Source organism: Cyprinus carpio, chromosome B4, assembly GCF_018340385.1.
Source record: "Cyprinus carpio isolate SPL01 chromosome B4, ASM1834038v1, whole genome shotgun sequence".
Taxonomy (NCBI): domain Eukaryota; kingdom Metazoa; phylum Chordata; class Actinopteri; order Cypriniformes; family Cyprinidae; genus Cyprinus; species Cyprinus carpio.
In genome coordinates this window covers 16,634,478-16,653,703 of record NC_056600.1, presented here as the reverse complement: position 1 = coordinate 16,653,703, position 19,226 = coordinate 16,634,478, and the positions used below count along the sequence as shown (strand labels likewise).

General features: G+C 38.7%; 1 protein-coding gene across 1 annotated transcript in view; it reads left to right on the top strand.

The window, feature by feature from the left end:
- Positions 1–19,226, top strand: part of LOC109066409 (inactive histone-lysine N-methyltransferase 2E-like) — a 35,654-nt gene that overhangs the window by 8,069 nt on the left and 8,359 nt on the right. Inside the window, exons 2-12 of the mRNA XM_042722219.1 lie at positions 7,577–7,761; positions 13,002–13,113; positions 13,242–13,501; positions 14,294–14,433; positions 15,765–15,943; positions 16,258–16,296; positions 16,395–16,595; positions 16,702–16,832; positions 16,911–17,138; positions 17,947–18,193; positions 18,943–19,041. Of these exons, the coding sequence (XP_042578153.1) occupies positions 7,691–7,761; positions 13,002–13,113; positions 13,242–13,501; positions 14,294–14,433; positions 15,765–15,943; positions 16,258–16,296; positions 16,395–16,595; positions 16,702–16,832; positions 16,911–17,138; positions 17,947–18,193; positions 18,943–19,041 (1,707 nt within the window). The 5' untranslated portion in view covers positions 7,577–7,690. The remainder of the gene's footprint in view (positions 1–7,576; positions 7,762–13,001; positions 13,114–13,241; positions 13,502–14,293; positions 14,434–15,764; positions 15,944–16,257; positions 16,297–16,394; positions 16,596–16,701; positions 16,833–16,910; positions 17,139–17,946; positions 18,194–18,942; positions 19,042–19,226) is intronic.

Sequence of the window (19,226 nt, the reverse complement as noted above, 5' to 3'; positions counted from 1 at the left end):
GCTGGTAATCAAACAGTTGGTGGACTCCTACTATGGAAGTCAATGGTCTCTATGCGCACAGCCACACACACATGAAGTGTGCACACGCGTTTCAGACGGTGCGCGAACACCGAACTGAATCCTCTTCTGAATCCTCTGAACAGACACGTACACATTAAATTGACAAAATTCCCATCTTGACAATCGTTCAGGTAAATGCAGTTAGTTATGTCTCAAGTGAATGAAAACAGCTGAGAAAGAAATCTGATGTGATGTGTATTATTATATTGGATCCGTGCATCAGGTCTTAAAGTGACAGCAGCCTATAAATACTGCTGCTGTCATTAATGATCATCAAACAGCAAAACAGCTGTGATAAAAATCTATATTTAATTTATACAGTGAACACTCTGCAGTGTTATTTTCCCTAATTATTACATTTCTGTATTTGAATACTACCAACCTTATTTTATTCGTAACATATTTTATTTTAATCAAGTTTAAACTTTCTTAGTTAATCTAGTAGTATTTGCTGTGGTAAGTTATAAATGGAAAGCAAGTTTTCTTTTCTTGCTGATCCGAAAAATTATCCGATCCGTGGGTCAAAAACTGTAATGTCATCGGAACCGTGAGATTTGTGATCCGTTGAACCACTACTTGGAGGACAGCTGCCTATGTAAACAAAAGACAGCAAGGCTAGATTTGGAACAGAGCTATTATTTCCTGTGCTTTTTCAGGAGCTGTGAAACTCCATTCATTTTTCACAGCAGTCGAAACATCCCCAATATATCAGACCCACTGGGCTTGTGAAGTGACCTGACACGGCAAAAAATGGGAGAATCGTAGTTGCCTACAGAGTAAATCACACACTAATGGACACATGTCGTCAGATTCCTATTAATTAGCCCCCAAGCTGACAGCTGTCATCTCTGCAAGTCTTTGGACTGCTTTATAGCCTTTATGGATAGGGCACAAGCACTTCTCATGCATATCACACACAGTTTACAAGTCTGTTCTTCAGCATGCCGCATGTGCAGATTATAGTTTCATTGTAACTTATTTCCATACAGTGAGCAGAAGACTTGCCACCCTTATAGGGAAGTGTAAGTGTGTGTGTTTAAAGGGGCATGTTAAGGCTGGTGAAGGTGTGTGTTGTGTGGAGGCATGCAATTTTATGTTTTGTTTATTTGCAGTGATCTGGATCACAATTCCTGGTATGCAAAGTCCAAAATGAACCAAATGTGGGTTAAAATTGGCTTTGGGAGGCAAATGGTCAAATGGTCATTTCAAAAGTCATTTTAGATTATTTGAATTTCCTTTATAAAAATAGGGCTGCCACTAATGACTATTTTTATTTTGATAAAAGTTTTTTTTTTTTTTTATATATATAAAATCAATTAATTGGAGATGCTTTTGATTATTAAACTTATTGTAACCATTAAAATGGAATCCAGTAAATAATGGAAAACAGAAAAGCAAGAAATCATATGGTTTTATTGAACAAAACTTAAAATACATAATGTATTATAAACAATAGAGCAAACGGACATTACGCATTACAACAAAGGCCTGCAGAGGGCGCAAATGGCCTGTGATTATTTTTACACATTGCTGTGCGATCTAATACTTGTTTAATATTGACCAAGCACCATCTAATTCAAATGTCCACTTAATCTTTAATATTTGGCCATGTTTTTAGGACAGACACGCTATAATTGTAATTAAAAGACTATGTGGCCATCAAAACGTGTAAACTCAGAGTGAGGGCTTGAGCTTTTATTTTGAAACCGCGATGTATTCTTTTATGTATTATGCATTATACATATGTTGGCGTAGATTTATAAATCTACTTATATGATTATGTTGAGATAGTTGAGTTACTTTATGAATATTATGATATAGCGAAAATTGCGTTAACATGCAGAGATGTAGTTTGAGACGCTCCACACATGTAAATGATAACCGTTCCTGTGGAACTACTGTGAACGGAGCCACTGTGTGATGCACGTACTTAACCTACATGCATGTAAACAATTATAGCGCATGTACTGTATTAGAACTGCATTGCATATAATTATTTATTTAAATCGTAGTGTTTGTGAATTCACAATTATGCTTAATTATGATTTTTAAATGGGTTTAATATATCATGCAGCCTTGGGAAATAGTCTAATAATGTATTTTATGGATTCTTGGTCGTGAAATGCACCAGTTTTCCAGTTAGTCGACACGAGCAAAATGAAATCTAGGATTTCTAAAAAGTGAATAGTCTAATAAAATCGACGAATTGCGACACCCCTATATATATTATTTTCTTTTTAATACAATGCAAGTTCATCAAATTTTTGCGAGATAAATGATCTAGTAAAAAGAGAAGATTCAGTGATTAAGTCTAAGAAAAAAAAAAGTTTTTTTTATTATAATTTTTTTTACAAGTTTTCTTTGGTAAAAATTTTTTTAATAAAACAGTAAAATATAATACAATATAATATAAAATATCAAATATATAATTAACAAAATATATAAATGTGTAAATAGTGCACTACATATATGAAAAATATAAAAATAAAACACACATACATACATGCATACACACACACACACGTATAATATATTAGGGGTGTAACTATACATGTATTTGTACCTACCATCACGGTATGGACATCTAGATTCAGTGCATGAGGCCTTACAACGAATTTAGGCAATTCACCTCCAACCCAGAGGGGGGCACCAGCAGTAATGCAACACTGTTTGATAACCGCCAGCAGAAGAACAGAGAATGCCATGAGTTGCACACTTGAAAACAAAGCCCTCTAGACAGTGACCATGTGCTTATTCTTAATGTATCTCTCACATTGACAAAGGAGTATAGAGAATGAGGAGTTACGTCATGATCTTTTCACTCCGCATTGCATTTCGGGAAGACGCCACCATATTAGCAGGAAACGCTGTCCGTTCCCATGGTTACTTCTCATTCTCTATAAGGATAACTGCGTATCTTTTGTTTAGTTTTTGCCTTTAATTTAAAGTCATTAATTCTTCATTGGACCGTTTGCAGGGAAGAGAAGCTAATTTATTGCACTGCATGATAATTCGAATTTTTTTTTTTTTTTTTTTTTTGTAGAATTTGGTTTGCAATGTTTACCTGATTAGCATGAAAACAGTGTCGCCCGCTGGACGCTCGTTGCTGCCTCAGCCATCATATGGTAGATTATCCAAATAAAAGTGTGTGTTCAACAAGCTGACAGAACTGATCCATTTCTTTGTTGGAAACTTTTAAATGACAGTGTAATTTTTTTCATTATAAATATTCATTTTTCCATGGCCACGGAGGAGAATCAGAGATTGTGGGTCACATTCAGCGAACAGTCACAAACTCACTGTACTTTTTATATTCATTTCAACAAATGACAAGCAAAATCAAAACCCTAGGAGCTTGTGAACAGTTTTTTTATTTATTTATTTTTTTAAATGCTGGTTTAATGTACTAAGACAGTGATGCTAAAAGACATGCAGATGAGCCAGAATATTAACGCAACATGTTTAAACATTAAATGAAAAGCGTTTTCCTCTCTTTAGAAAACTGTAATGTAGAAAGCATTTATGGAATAAGACAGTGATATTAAAAGTTTATATTTTTGGCTAATCTGTTTTTCTGCACATACAGGTCCTTCTCAAAAAATTAGCATATTGTGAAAAAGTTCATTATTTTCCATAATGTAATGATAAAAATTAAACTTTCATATATTTTAGATTCATTGCACACCAACTGAAATATTTCAGGTCTTTTATTATTTTTAATACTGATGATTTTGGCATACAGCTCATGAAAACCCAAAATTCCTATCTCAAAAAATTAGCATATTTCATCCGACCAATAAAAGAAAAGTGTTTTTAATACAAAAAAAGTCAACCTTCAAATAATTATGTTTAGTTATGCACTCAATACTTGGTCGGGAATCCTTTTGCAGAATTGACTGCTTCAATGCGGCGTGGCATGGAGGCAATCAGCCTGTGGCACTGCTGAGGTGTTATGGAGGCCCAGGATGCTTCAATAGCGGCCTTAAGCTCATCCAGAGTGTTGGGTTTTGTGTCTCTCAACTTTCTCTTCACAATATCCCACAGATTCTCTATGGGGTTCAGGTCAGGAGAGTTGGCAGGCCAATTGAGCACAGTAATACCATGGTCAGTAAACCATTTACTAGTGGTTTTGGCACTGTGAGCAGGTGCCAGGTCGTGCTGAAAAACGAAATCTTCATCTCCATAAAGCTTTTCAGTAGATGGAAGCATGAAGTGCTCCAAAATCTCCTGATAGCTAGCTGCATTGACCCTGCCCTTGATAAAACATAGTGGACCAACACCAGCAGCTGACATGGCACCCCAGACCATCACTGACTGTGGGTACTTGACACTAGACTTCAGGCATTTTGGCATTTCCTTCTCCCCAGTCTTCCTCCAGACTCTGGCACCTTGATTTCCGAATGACATGCAAAATTTGCTTTCATCCGAAAAAAGTACTTTGGACCACTGAGCAACAGTCCAGTGCTGCTTCTCTGTAGCCCAGGTCAGGCGCTTCTGCCGCTGTTTCTGGTTCAAAAGCACACGCCTGTGCACGGTGGCTCTGGATGTTTCTACTCCAGACTCAGTCCACTGCTTCCGCAGGTCCCCCAAGGTCTGGAATCGGTCCTTCTCCACAATCTTCCTCAGGGTCCGGTCACCTCTTCTCGTTGTGCAGCGTTTTTTTTGCCACACTTTTTCCTTCCCACGGACTTCCCACTGAGGTGCCTTGATACAGCACTCTGGGAACAGCCTATTCGTTCAGAAATTTCTTTCTGTGTCTTACCCTCTCGCTTGAGGGTGTCAATGATGGCCTTCTGGACAGCAGTCAGGTCGGCAGTCTTGCCAATGATTGCGGTTTTGAGTAATGAACCAGGCTGGGAGTTTTTAAAAGCCTCAGGAATCTTTTGCAGGTGTTTAGAGTTAATTAGTTGATTCAGATGATTAGGTTAATAGCTCGTTTAGAGAACCTTTTCATGATTATGCTAATTTTTTGAGATAGGAATTTTGGGTTTTCATGAGCTGTATGCCAAAATCATCAGTTTTAAAACAATAAAAGACCTGAAATATTTCAGTTGGTGTGCAATGAATCTAAAATATATGAAAGTTTAATTTTTATCATTACATTATGGAAAATAATGAACTTTTTCACAATATGCTAATTTTTTGAGAAGGACCTGTATTACGCTTTATTAGTTAGATGCATGTAATGTCTCGGTGCATTAAGCATGTTCTTTATATGAGAGGAAAATCATATAAAATCATATAACACATTTCATTTACATTTTGAGCTTAAATGCATATCTGAACATAATATATGCTTTACAGTTTTGTCTTTTTCAATGTCTTGGTACATTAAGCCACTTTAAGCATTTTGGAAAGTCCCCTGTTCAAGAGTCATGCTCGCAAAGATGGTAAAGTTAACCATTAAACCATCAAAATCAAAACTTTCAAAAACACACAGCAATGTGATTGTTTTATTGAGTGAGAGTCAGTGGGTTTAATCAGTGACATTAACAGATTTACTATTCAGATTGATTACTCCTTCCCTTGGTGTTTTTACACACAAAAAAGGCGAAAAAACAATTGCATTGTCCAGTTTTCTCTCAGAACTATGATCTGTGTTACTATTGCAATTCTCGATGCAACATGAATGACATACACTGGTGACATTTTTCATAATCACGACAAACAGTCAAATACTGCCCTTAACTCAATAGGGGAAAGGCAGTGCTATCCTGCAAGTATGGCGGATAAACAAAGCAGTTTCCCAGAACTGTTACGTCACATTCTCATTCTTTATATTCATTCTTTTATTACACTTATTGTCTTATTAATAATGCATCACTGTAAAAGGCCTACTTTTATTTGAGTACACTTACAATGAAAACAAAACATTGTGCTTTTGTAAAATAAAGAAATCAAATAGGAGGTCACTTTCTGCCATTTGAGTTTCCTTTCTGTGAACATATTAAGCATGTCACAAAAAATGAACTGAAACTAAGCATACGTTACGTGTCACACTGATTTTTCCCCCCCCCTTGTTTACAGTGGAGAAAATATTTATTTGATCCCCTGCTGATTTTGTAAGTTTGCCCACTTACAAAGAAATTAAGGGTCTGTAATTTTTATGGTAGGTTTATTTTTAATAAGGTTTAAAATTAATTTGTACTACTCTCTGTTTAAAATATATGAAAAGAAACCTAGCATAGTGTATATATATATATATATATATATATATATATATATATATATATATATATATATATATATATATATATATATATATATAGTTTTTTTTATTTATATTAATATAATTGATGGGCAGTTTTTTTTTTTTTTTATTAACTGAAGGCGAAATCGCTAGCACAATGCTAGTATTCTTCCATCCTGTTTTCTGTTTTGTAGCTGAACAGTCTTGCCAAAATCCAGGTTTCATCTGTAGACTGTATGTCCCAGCATCTGGCCCCTCCTCTATTCCCACTTATCACCACAGCACACACACACACAGACACACTTTAATTCCTTTGTCGCCACGCTGTTAGTTGTTCCAGGGGAAGTATGTCAGTGTGACATATTTAGCCCCTATGAGGATGTTTAAAACTATACTTGCAAGGGAAGCCCCTGATTGGTTATTGCGGCTGTCTTTTGCTGTCCATCAATGACAGTTCCCTCCTTTATCCACAGAGTTGCTTCTCTTCGTCTCCATCTACCCGACACATACAAGGCTTATTCATTAATCTTTCCATCAATCGTTTTTGTTTTTGCCTCCTCTATTTGCACACATTAAATCCTCTCGCAAGCAATGCAGCAACTGTGCACGCTCAGGATGAGTGGACGTTTATTGATGAGAGCGGAAAATATAAAAGGCCGCCTCCATGTTGTATTTTCTCTCTCTCTCTCTCTCTCTCTCTCTCTCTCTCTCTCTCTCTCTCTCTCTCTCTCTCTCTCTCTCTCCATCCTTCACTTCCAAGCATGCAACTGCACCCCCTTGAGTCAATGCAGAGTCACTTCATCCTGTTTGTTGTTCCTGCAAAGGTCGAGCACTGTTATTGGACGCAGTTTTGCCACACAATCTTCACTTCCCCTCCCATGCCTTACAAAGGACATGTTCAAACACTGATTTTTTTCTTTTTCTTTTAGAGCTAGAGAAACTTTACCCAAACCAACGTGATGAAGCACAAACTGATCTTTAGTAGTTTATCTATTAAAAATTAAAGTAACCGTTTAGTTTATATATCTATATATAGTATCTCTGTTGATGTCTGCACAAATAATATTAGCCTTCAGGGCCAACCATGGCCTCATATTTGTTCTGTGAATCATAGTTACTCTTTGAAAGGAGTCATATCCTGTTTACAATACTAGCTGTAATGACCCAGGTTTCGTAATATGTGCTCTGTCTGTGTGTACTAGTGTCTATGAATGTTTCCCCGTCACGTTTTTATAGCTCTGTTTGTGTTATATCTTGAGTCTGGTGTAAGGTTGATTGTCACACACTAACAGTGATATTTCTCTCTTTCTCTTTGTCTTTTTGCAGGCCTTGTGGATGCACTTAGATGTGTGCAATGAGTGCTGTGGCTGACATGCCTCAGTGTTTTGGATTGCTGTGCTCTGGACTCAGTAGGACAAGAGACTCCCAGCACAGAACGTCATGAGCGTAGTCATCCCAGTAGGGGTGGACACGGCCAACACCTCATACCTGGACATGGCTGCAGGCTCAGAGTGAGTTTCTCTGTTTCTGTCATTGCCCTTTCGTATTGACTCATCACTACCTTTCGTTTGATTTTGTTCATTTTCTGGTTGCATCAGCAGAGAGAAACGCATCTGTAGTCAGATTTTTCCACCAACCGCTTCCGTTCTCTCATCTATCTGCTTCTTTCTCATCAGAAACATGCTCTGCTGCTGTTGCATCCACTGAAAAAGAAGTGATTATTCAATAGAAAATAAGTTGTGTAGCTTTTCCGAACAGTGGAAGTGGACGAGGACTGGAGCTTTCAAGCTCAAAAATTGACAATAAAACACCATAAAAGTGATCTGTAAGGCTTCTGAAAGCATGTATTGGTTTCTGTGAGGAATTGAAAATTTGAAGAGTTATAAGTTTTGTATGCATTTTGTAAGGGGAAAAAAATACACGTGTATATAGAGCGATAGATTGATACATTTTGTCATTTAGCATATGCTTCTATCCAAAGCGACTTACAAAAGAGGACAATAGAAGCAAACAAAAGCAATAATGTAAGTCCTGTGACAACTCTCAGTTAGCCTAAAGCAGAACACATAGCAGGTTTTATATATAATAAATAAAAAGAAAGCAAGTAGATAGAATAGAAAAAGAATAGTGGTTCAAAAAAACCATTCAGAAGAAAAGAGAAACAATAGAGACTGCTAATGTTAGAGGCTCTTTTTTTCTTTTTAATGAAAACAAGTAGTTTGAATAGAAATAGAATAGAGAATGAAAGTGTTAGAGGGTCTAGTGCTTTTTGTTTTCTTTTTGTTTTCTTTTTGTTTTTAAATAAAAAAGAAATGTAGCAGATTAAATAGAATTAGAATAGAGAGTGATAGAGTTAGAGCTTCAAAAGAAGATGCAAACACATCTTGTGTTTTAGTGTGTGTGTGTGTATATATATATATATATATATTTTTTTTTTTTTTTTTTTTTTTTTGTGTATTTATATATTTACACCATTTAAGTTTATCTGGTCTACTGTCCCCATTAGAAAATGCTTTATTACATTGAGAATAAATCTCTGTTTACAGTTCTGTATTTGTAGCATCACTAAGCACGTCTTGCACAGTGCTATTCATCCAGTTTCTCCTACATCGTATTAGTTTCAGCGCAGGAATAGATGTGACATCACGTGCCGCACAGCAGACCCCTCCCCTCTGCAGCATGCGGTTGAATGAAAGCAGTGTGTTTCTCTTTAAATGCGGAGCTCCGTCCCGTTGCCATGGTGCTCTGCCCTGCACTGCGCAGGGCCTGTTGTCTTGGCGACCGGTTGATTGACAGCTGGGTCCTGGAGCTTTAGCCTGCTTAAGAGACCGTGCAGCCGCGCAGCTTTACGCCTGTCTGGGTGTTAGCGTCTTTCGGGCGTCCTTACGCCCGTCTGCATACGCAGATTTATTCCACAAGCTTTAGGAAAGATCTCCACCTGCTGCTAAACGAGAAACGCCACGTACAGAAAATAAGTGTTACGTTGTTTATCTCTGGGTGGTCTACGCATTGCCAGATCTCATCCGAGCGTCACGCGTCTCCTTCGTGGCTTTTTGCTTGTTCCTGACATTACTCCTCAGTCAGGGTCAGCCCGCCCCGGGCCTGCTGCAGAGGTTGTCATGGTTACCAGGCTTTGTGCATCACCGTGATGTCACCAGACAGTCCGTTAAAATGCCATTGGCCCTGAAACGGCTGCTGTAATCCCTCTAAACCGCATCTAGCCCTAGATGGAGAATGCTTGGTGCTTTGAGTGATTTCATGTCTATACATGTAATGTTACTCTTTCTCTCTCAACAGGTGTGTATGTGTGTGAATTGTCTGTTCCATATTAAGCTGTCTCTGGAGTGGTGGGCTATGATTAGCACATGCATACCCGTTACATTTAATTGGAGCTTCAATTACATCAGCACACACGCTGTCCTCTGGCTTTTCCATCTCTCATGTGTTTTCTCTCTGTGATCAGTTTTTTTTTTTTTGGTGTGCTGTGATGTTATTTCCATATTAAGGCTGTTATTTAATCGTGTCATTTAACCCTGTGCCGTTTAACTGAAAAACATTCATTCCGATTAATAATTCCAATTCCAGAATTCCAGTTATTTTGACGCACTGATTCTGATTCTAAAAAATTCTGACGCACCACACTCCTCAACTCCTGACCACCCAGTAATTGGTCCTGTTTATGTATTTTTATTTTTTGTATATAAACAAAAGCATAAATTGAAATTAAACATTATATTCTATGTAAAAAAAATTATGAGTTATATAAATAATACATAATATATAATATATGGTTAATATGTATCTTTTTTTAACTGCTCAATGTGAACAGTCGGTAATTACATTGTTTTAAATTTTACAAGCCTTAAGCTCCTTGCGCACTGAGGCCGCAATTTTCACATATTAAAAAATAAATACGACCTCACGTTGTGTCAATCACGTTTACACACTGCCTCCAAAACGTTTGTCTGTCAAAAACAAATTCAGATTGGGTTAAATTTTTTGCATCCGTAGCAAGCATTTTGAGAGGTGTTTTGACCATTCAGAGCCACCGTACAAGCGAATGCCAAAATCCAGTATCGCTAGCAAAGCATCAGACTGACGTCCTGAAGTAAACTTTGAATTGCTCGGGATAAACCCGCAGCTCCGTGATAAGGAGGTGGAACTCTCCTTCCTCTATGTATCTCAGGACTGGATGGACACAATATTTCCTCTTTCTTTTTTTCTTTTTAAGAAGAGAGAGGACAACAAATTCATCCTCACTGTTTGAAGACTCCATTTTGTATTGTTTTGCTAATTTTTTTTTCGTAATGGATTAGTTTGATTCGGATTGTGTTTGTTTGTGTGAATGTCTTTTTTTTTTTATGATGACGAATACGAAAAAAAATAACGCATATTAAAATTTCGGATGGTTACACTTTATTTTAAGGTGTCTTTGTTACAGTATAAATATACATTTAAGAACTGAGTAATATTGATTAACTATATGCACTTACTATATGGTTTGTGTTAGGGTTACTTGCATGTAATTATGCATAAAGTAAGCTTGCTCTTCCAGTTGACTGTGATTTGTGATTGATTTTGTCGTGTCTTGTAGAATTGTCATGTCTAGTGTGTGGACAAAAAATCTTATGGCATTGGGACTGGTTAGGACCAGGTGTTAATGGTGAAGCGTGTAATTTGTGCACTGATTCGTCACAAAACAATATTTTGAGAAGACTGAGTTTAAGCTGTCAATGTTTTTTGAAATTTGAGATGAGAAAGTTATTACACAGGACAGAAACAGTTAGAGGTTCATTTCAAGTTACGCACTGAGTAATGCAAATGTTTGCAAACCATTAACAAAAAAATGTCATAATTCTTTTATGTGATCAAAATAATGTTGCGTTTTAATTCTGCGTTTATGGGTAATCCTTTTTTTTTTTTTTTTTTAATCTGTCAAACCCCTCTCTACATTTGCACCTACTCAAACACCTTCTTTCTGTCTCATTTAGACCCATTGCCTATTTAAAGTCCTCCTCCTAACTCCTAAAGTCGTGGCCTAGTGGTAAGAGAGTTTGACTCCTAACCCTAAGGTTGTGGGTTCGAGTCTCGGGTCGGCAATACCACGACTGAGGTGCCCTTGAGCAAGGCAACATAAATGGCTGCCCACTGCTCCGGGTGTTTGTTGTGTTTGTGTTTTTTTTGTGGTTGTGTGTGTGTGTTTTGTTTGGGTTTGTTTGATGAGGAGGAATTATTATTATTGTTGGTCATAATTGTTTGTTTTTTGTGTCCTTTTTTTTTTTCACTAACCTTGCTGAGAGAGGCAACTGTTTTTTCGTAAAGACACTGTAGTTTATTGTCACTGATGCTCAGGAAATCCCCCGGCTGGTTACCTGTCCCGCGTTGATAATCTTATCGCTAAAACCACACCGCAACGTAAAAGCATCAATAAAACCTGCTAATCATTTATCGCCTGCCTGGAAGGGCCATTTCTTCTTAAGAGCTCTTGTTCTCATTTGACTTGTGTGTGTGTGCGTGCACACACACACACACACACACACACTCTCTTTCTCTCAAGGGTCCGCCCCTCAGAAGTTCACACACTTTCACTTTGACAGTTGGGCTGCAGAGCGCCAACTGAATCAGGAAGTGTGAACGTAAGGTAGGGACAGACAGCACGAGGTGAATGTGACGAGGAGGCCAGCAGGTACAGGTTTTCTCTTCGCTTGCTGTAAGACATGATTAAGAGGAAAGTGGTGGGAGAAGAGAAAAAAGGGGAGAGAAAAAAATATGGGGAGGTTTTTGTTTTCTGTGTCGCTGTTTTTGTTGTTTTTGCTGTGGACAACTTTGTTTTTGTTGTGTTTTTAGAACCATTTTTATAGATAATACTGTTTTTTAAGAACTACGGTATATTTTGAAATATATATGTGGTTGTTTTTGTGTCGTCTCGTGTTGAAAACAGCACATGCTTTCTTCATATGCACGAGTGTAGTAGTAATAAGCAAATTACCCTTTATCTGTTGTTTACATGAGTGCACTGGTGTTAGGTTAAGCATGTGATCTGTTTCTTTACTAGCATCAGAGTGGCTGCGTTTTTTTTTTTTTTTGTGTGTGTGTGTATATATAAATTACTGTTGTGTTTATATATAAATCTGCCTGGAAAGGTCCATCTTACTCTGTCCTTTCTGCCAACGAAACTTGGCATTAAGTGTTCTTTTGCAGCCAATTTTATATGCAAAAACCTCCTGCCATTTTTGGTTTCACTCTAAATCTTCCTCCATTCATTTCATTCGCTTCTAATAACACGTGGAATCGAAGGCTCCTTCGTTGGGCATGTTTGTGTGGTCCAGATAGGGTTTGGGGTTTGTGACAGACTTCATTGTGAGATTACAGAGAAGTGCGATCCTGTTATTTCACTTTCTACAAGCCGCGTCCTGCCAGATGAGGGCATGACAGGACACACACACAAGTGTGTACAGATAGCAGGTCACTACTGAGGTCTGTCGTGTTCTGTGTCGTGCTAAAATATGCAATGACTGGTGCAAACACAACTGTTGATTCGTTATTGAATAAACTTCTCCTTGCAACCCAGCGAGCTTTGTTAATCTTCGATCTTCCTTTCACCTTTTGTTTCACTGCTGCCAAACCTGTTTCTTTTTTTCTTTTTCTTTTTTTTTTGTATGCATAAAAACACGCCTTGTCAGACATGTTCCTCATTCTGGCCACTCTCTCTCTCTCTCTTTTTTCTTTTTTTTTTTTTTTGTTTGTGTAGATGGGGTTGTGTGGAGTCTGTGTCTGTGGTAGTTGAGAAGTCCAGCTACCCTCACCAGATTTACAGCAGCAGCTCCCACCACTCCCACGGCTACATCGGTCTGCCTTACGCCGTGAGTATTGTCCCCCAGCAAAGCACGCCACACTCCTTCCTGCATTTACATTGTTGACCTGCTTATCAGCATTCTGTGTTATCTGATCATGCTTTCGCTTCACGACTTTCTAATGGTTCCTCCTCCAGGACCACAATTATGGGGCTCGACCCCCACCCACCCCGCCGGCGTCCCCGCCTCCCTCGGTACTGATCCGGCCGGGCGAGGGTTTGTTTGTGTCCGGGGGGCGGCCAGGCGAGAACTTGTTCGTGCCGGGCGGGCAGGACGAGGCGTCGCGTGGCACCACGCTCAGCACCTCGGAAGACGGCAGCTACGGTGCTGACATCACACGCTGCATTTGCGGCTTCACCCATGATGATGGCTACATGATCTGCTGCGACAAGTGCAGGTGGGACCATACACTTCGACATGTTCAAACTATGTCCACATGTGTAATTACAGCATTCATGGCTGCGCTTCAAAACGTGCCGAGTTGCTTATCTTTCATAAGCTGTCTAAAATGCTTTATATATGTGGAGCTTATTAGTTCTTGAGATGAGCCCTGGTTTAAAGGGATAGTTCAACTAAAAATGCAAATTCTATCATTAATTGCACAAAAAAAAAAAAAAAATTATCCTTGTGGCGCGGCTGACCCAGAAGAGCGTACGCCATCTGCGTACCACTCAGATTTGCCATTTTAATTTTTATTATTTTAAATGCATTTATTTATTTACAATTTTTTTTTTTTTTTCATTATTTCCAGCTAATTTGTATATCAATGTTGATTTTATTTTATGGCGAATAACAGTTGTTCAGAAATGTCATGTTAATTAAGTCAAGTTTTCAATGTAATTGGATGTATTTTTACAAAGAGTATTTTTTAAGAACAATGTTTATTTTGGTTGTAGCTCTACCTCTTAAAAATACTACAGATCGTTTTTTTCCAGCATTACCTGTTTTTTGTTCTCTAAACAGTCGCATTAATGTTTGCTGCAATAGGATCCCAGTCTTTGTTTATGAGGTTAGCATTGCTGACAAGACATGTAACAGTGCTGGGAATTCAGAGTGTAGATAAAACTTACAGTTGATTGAATGTTTGAATAGTAGGATCTGTCAGTCACTTTGTTCACAGTCAAATAATACAGAGGAATCAAATAATTGAAGCCATTTCTCCTCATTCATAACTATCTTTGTGTATTAGTGTGTGGCAGCACATAGACTGCATGGGGATCGACCGGCAGCACATTCCCGAGACCTACCTGTGTGAACGCTGTCAGCCACGCACCCTGGACCGAGAGCACGCCATCCTGCTGCAAACCAGGAAGAGAGAGAACATGTCTGGTGAGTTTTTATATTTTTCTTTCTTTTTTCATGCATGCACACAAACAAACACACCTATAGACATGTTCAACCTCTCCCAAACAAGCAATGCCACTTTGTCGCTTTTACCCACGGTTCAGCTGCAGATAAACATCTTTAGAGTCTGAAGAATTTACACTATACATATGTGCTCATATGAGCTTTTGTATAATGTGAAATTTATACCTGAACTACCTCTAATCTATGCTGGTAATTCTATAAGAAGTTCTTCTTGTAGTGATGTTAATAATTGCTAGAGATTTCTTAAGATTGGAAATATCTGAGCTCTCTCCCTCTTGGTGCATCTTAGATGCTTGGGCATTACAGCTGCAGCTTGAGTCAGTGTAATGCTGCGTTCACACCAAACGCAAATAGAGCGTCTGGCGCAATGATTTCAATGTTAAGTCAATGTAAAGACGTGTTTACGCGCGTCTGGAGTTCTCGCGGCGCGAATGAGGCGTTTAGCATGGCAGTCGCGAATTCACCTCATTTGCGCGTCTAGTTCATGCGAATGACGCAAATTGAGTGTCTAGCGCGATACGCGCGTTACGCGCGAATGGTGCTTTTTGTGCGTCTGACGCCCGAGTTGAAAAATTTGAACTTTGGCGTCAATTCGTGCCGCGTTAACCAATCAGGAGCCTGCTCAGGAGTCACTCATTCAACATGGAGGAACGACTGATGTTGTCAGTGAGCAGTCACCCGGAGCTATATGACAAAAGTTCATATTTCTATAGAGACAGAAATAAAAGGGACCTCGCTTGGAAGAGTGTGTTGTAAATACACATTTAACTTTTGAGTCACGTACACATTTATCGACCCGCGACCTTCCCGCCGATTTTTTACAACTATTTTCCCCCTAATATACAACTACTTTTCGCTAACAAGATAATGTGTTTATTCAGAGGACATTTGCAGGAAAAAGTGGAAAAGCCTCGAATGCTCAATCAACATCAGCCATCATGCAAACAGACAACCGCCTAGCACTTGCCCCTCCCACAAGAAGCGGATGATTTCGCCTCGGACGCGCGTCAGTTTCGCTTCAAACTCTTGCTTTCTACGCGCATCTATTTCGCTCTAGACTTGCGAATGCATTCAAAATGTTCAAGCGGCAAACTAGACGCGGTAGACGCGAATTTGACGCTCTATTTGCGTTTGGTGTGAACGCAGAATAAAAGTGCACTTTGAGGACAACAGTGTCTGTTCAAACTACAGTCACTTTATATTTATGGTTAAGGGGTAAATATCAGTTGTATCAAGATGGTTGAAGTGTTAAATTCAATGTAAAAGCTTATGTAATGTGTGTATTGTTGCAGACGGGGACACCAGTGCTACAGAAAGCGGGGATGAGGTTCCACTAGAGTTGTACACTGCGTTTCAGCACACCCCCACCAGCATCACACTCACAACAGCACGTCTCGGGAACAAACCGACTGATAAGAAACGAAAGAAGAGTGGAGAAAAGGAGCCCCCGGCTACAGCCAGGGCCAAGAAGGTCTGAATCACACAACAAACACTTCAAGTAAATGTAAATGTGACTTTAAAAATAAAAATAAATTAATTACAAAAATAAATACATTTATCTCAGAAGATTTTGTTTTGACAGTATTTATTTGAATCAGAAATCTTTTGTTGCGTTCAAAATGTCTTTATTGTCACTTTTGATTAGTTTAATGCGGTCGTGTTTTGTTTTGCTTTTTGTTGTCTCTTTGTAAATTATTTATAAATGTCATTTTATGGAACCTAAATCAGTTATTTCACCTGCTTTGAAAGATACAAGTCTGATTTCTGCTTGTTTTTGTCTTTTAGTCATTCCGTGAAGGCTCTAGAAAGTCATCTAGAGTAAAGGTGTGTACTCTGGAGCTATCCAAATGTACCCCCCAAATAACTATTCGTATGTGTGTTACGCATGCTTACGCTGCTTGTTTTCCATCTTGTGTCCTCAGGGCTCAGCTCCCGAGTGTGAGCCGACAGATCCTCCCTCTCTTTGGGAGAATAAGATGAAGTCGTGGATGGAGCGCTATGAGGAAGCCAGCAGTAACCAGTACAGTGAAGAAGTACGGATACTGCTAAGAGTAAAAGAAGCCAGAGATGGCAAAACGCTGGCCTACAATACACACACAGCAGCCTTCAAACCACCCGTAGAGGTATTAAATACTCACATATTCAAATTCCACCAGAATATTGGTCTGCGTTTCTGGTACGCTGTTTGTGGCTTTGTACGACATGCTCATTGTGACTTTTTCCTCCCAGAGTCACGTACAGAAGAACAAGCGCATTCTTAAAGCCGTTCGGGACTTGGCTGCCGATTCACTCATAATCGAGTACAGGGGGAAGGTCATGTTACGACAGCAATTTGAAGCCAATGGTTACTTCTTTAAGAGGTACTTGAAAAGACACTTTGTGCTTTTGAGCATTAATTTTGGTTCTGCGTTTTTGTTTATAACGTATTTATTTCGCAGGCCGTACCCTTTTGTATTGTTCTACTCTAAGTTTGACGGTTTGGAAATGTGTGTGGATGCACGGAGCTTCGGAAACGAGGCTCGATTCATTCGTCGCTCCTGCACTCCCAACGCTGAGGTGCGGCACGTTATCGAGGACGGCATGCTGCATTTATACATTTACTCTCTGAGGTCCATCTCCAAGGGGAGTGAGATCACCATTGGCTTTGATTATGACTACGGCAGCTGGTAAGAACACACACTAGGGCTGAGTACCACTGATGTAATGAGATCTGAAATATTTATTCTAGTGCTGTCAAACGATTAATCGCGATTAATCCCGTCCAAAATAAAAGTTTTTGTTTACAAAATATATGTGTGTGTACTGTGTATATTTATTATGCTTATATAAATACACACACATGCAGGTATATATTTTGAAAATATTTACGTGTTTACATGTATATATTTATATTCATATAATTTATATTATATATTAATATTAGTGCTGCCAAATGATTAATCGCGATTAATTCCGTCCAAAATAAAACTTTTTCTTTACATATATAAGTGTGTACTGTGTATATTTATTATGTATATATAAATACAAACACATGAATGTATATATTTAAGAAAAATATATTTATATATATAATATAATAATATAAATACATGTGCACGTAAATATTTTCAAAATATATTCTGTATGTGTGTGTATTTATACATAATAAATAAACACAGTCCACATACATAAATTATCTAAACAAAAACTTTTATTTTGGATACGATTAATTGCGATTTATCATTTGACGGCAAAAATAAATATATTTAATATATAAACATAACATATTTTTCTTAAATACATACATGTATGTGTGTATTTATATATACATAATACATATACACAATACAAACATATTATGTAAACAAAAACTTTTATTTTGGATACGATTAATCGCGATTAATCGCGTCTGACAGCACTAGTTTATTCTGATTGGTCAGCTTGACTGTTCACACTTTTCTCACTACTTTTCCTGTTTCTTGTCTTGTTTGATAGTAAATATAAGGTGGACTGTGCGTGTGTGAAGGGCAATCAGGAATGCCCTGTGCTCAAGCATAACTTGGAGCCCACAGAGAATCTGGGCTCTAGCACACGACGGCGCGGCCGCAAGGACAAAGAACCGTCGCGGGACGAGAGCGGACAGAACCAGAACCTCACGATTGACTGCGACAAGGGCAAATCGCTCAATGATGCCAAACAGAGAAAACTCTCTCCTCTCCGGCTCTCCATATCTAACAATCAGGTATGATAGACACAAAGAGTGCTGTTAGTGAAATCAGTGTCATACTCACCCATTTAAGTACCATCTCATCTCATAAAAGGTAGTTTAATGCTGATAAATAATTTAAGTAATGGTTTTACGAAACCTATTGCAATGACTAACAGCAAAAATCTAGCTTTTTTTAAATATTCGGGGTTGGCTGAGAGTCTGGGTAAGGTGGTCCCTTCATCTATAAAGGTCAAAAAACCCTTTGTTTGCATGTAAATATTATCCATGTGTATTAATCTGTGCATGATTCTTTCTTCGTTGGATGTTTTCAGTCATTCTAGTAATCTGTTTACTCATCCACATTTCCTTCCTGGCCCTAATTACAGCGTCTGATAACCAGAAAACATATTTCCGCATTATTTTGCTCGTATGTTGCTGTACTTCATTGGTGGCCGGTGGCAGAATATTAAATCTTGTTTGTTTGGCACGCTTTGAAAGTGTGCAAGAATCCACCCTCGTAACTCCCTGCCATCCTGGTGCCATATATATCAGGACATCCCAGGAAGAGTTGTCAGCGATTCTGGCACAGTTAGAACAGAGGAAATCCGCTCTGATCTGTTTAATAGTTGCATTGATGCACAGATTTTCATGATTACAATCTGGTCTGTCTGACCCAAGATCTCGGCCCGAATAAACACTTCCCGCACTTGTCTCTCCCTCTCTAATGCTCCTCTCCTGGTCTGTAGCTGGGCGATGATAAAGGCCCTCTCCTCCTCTTGCAGGATCCTGAGTTAATAGAGGATCTAGAAGAGAAAACCTCCGTTAGCAATGAAGTAGAGATGGAGTCAGAGGAGCAGATTGCAGAAAGGAGGAGGAAGATGGTAAGTGCGTCCAGGGGAAAAACGACCACTTTGGCAATCACGGTCGCCATGGAAACGCTACTGCCCCCACCCCCCCTGTCTTTTTCCCCTCCTCGTTCTGCCTCCCGGTGTGTGTGGTGATTTGGGCAGCTCCCAGAATGCTCCACCATTCCTTTCTTCCCCCTCCACCCCCTCTAAACCTCCCG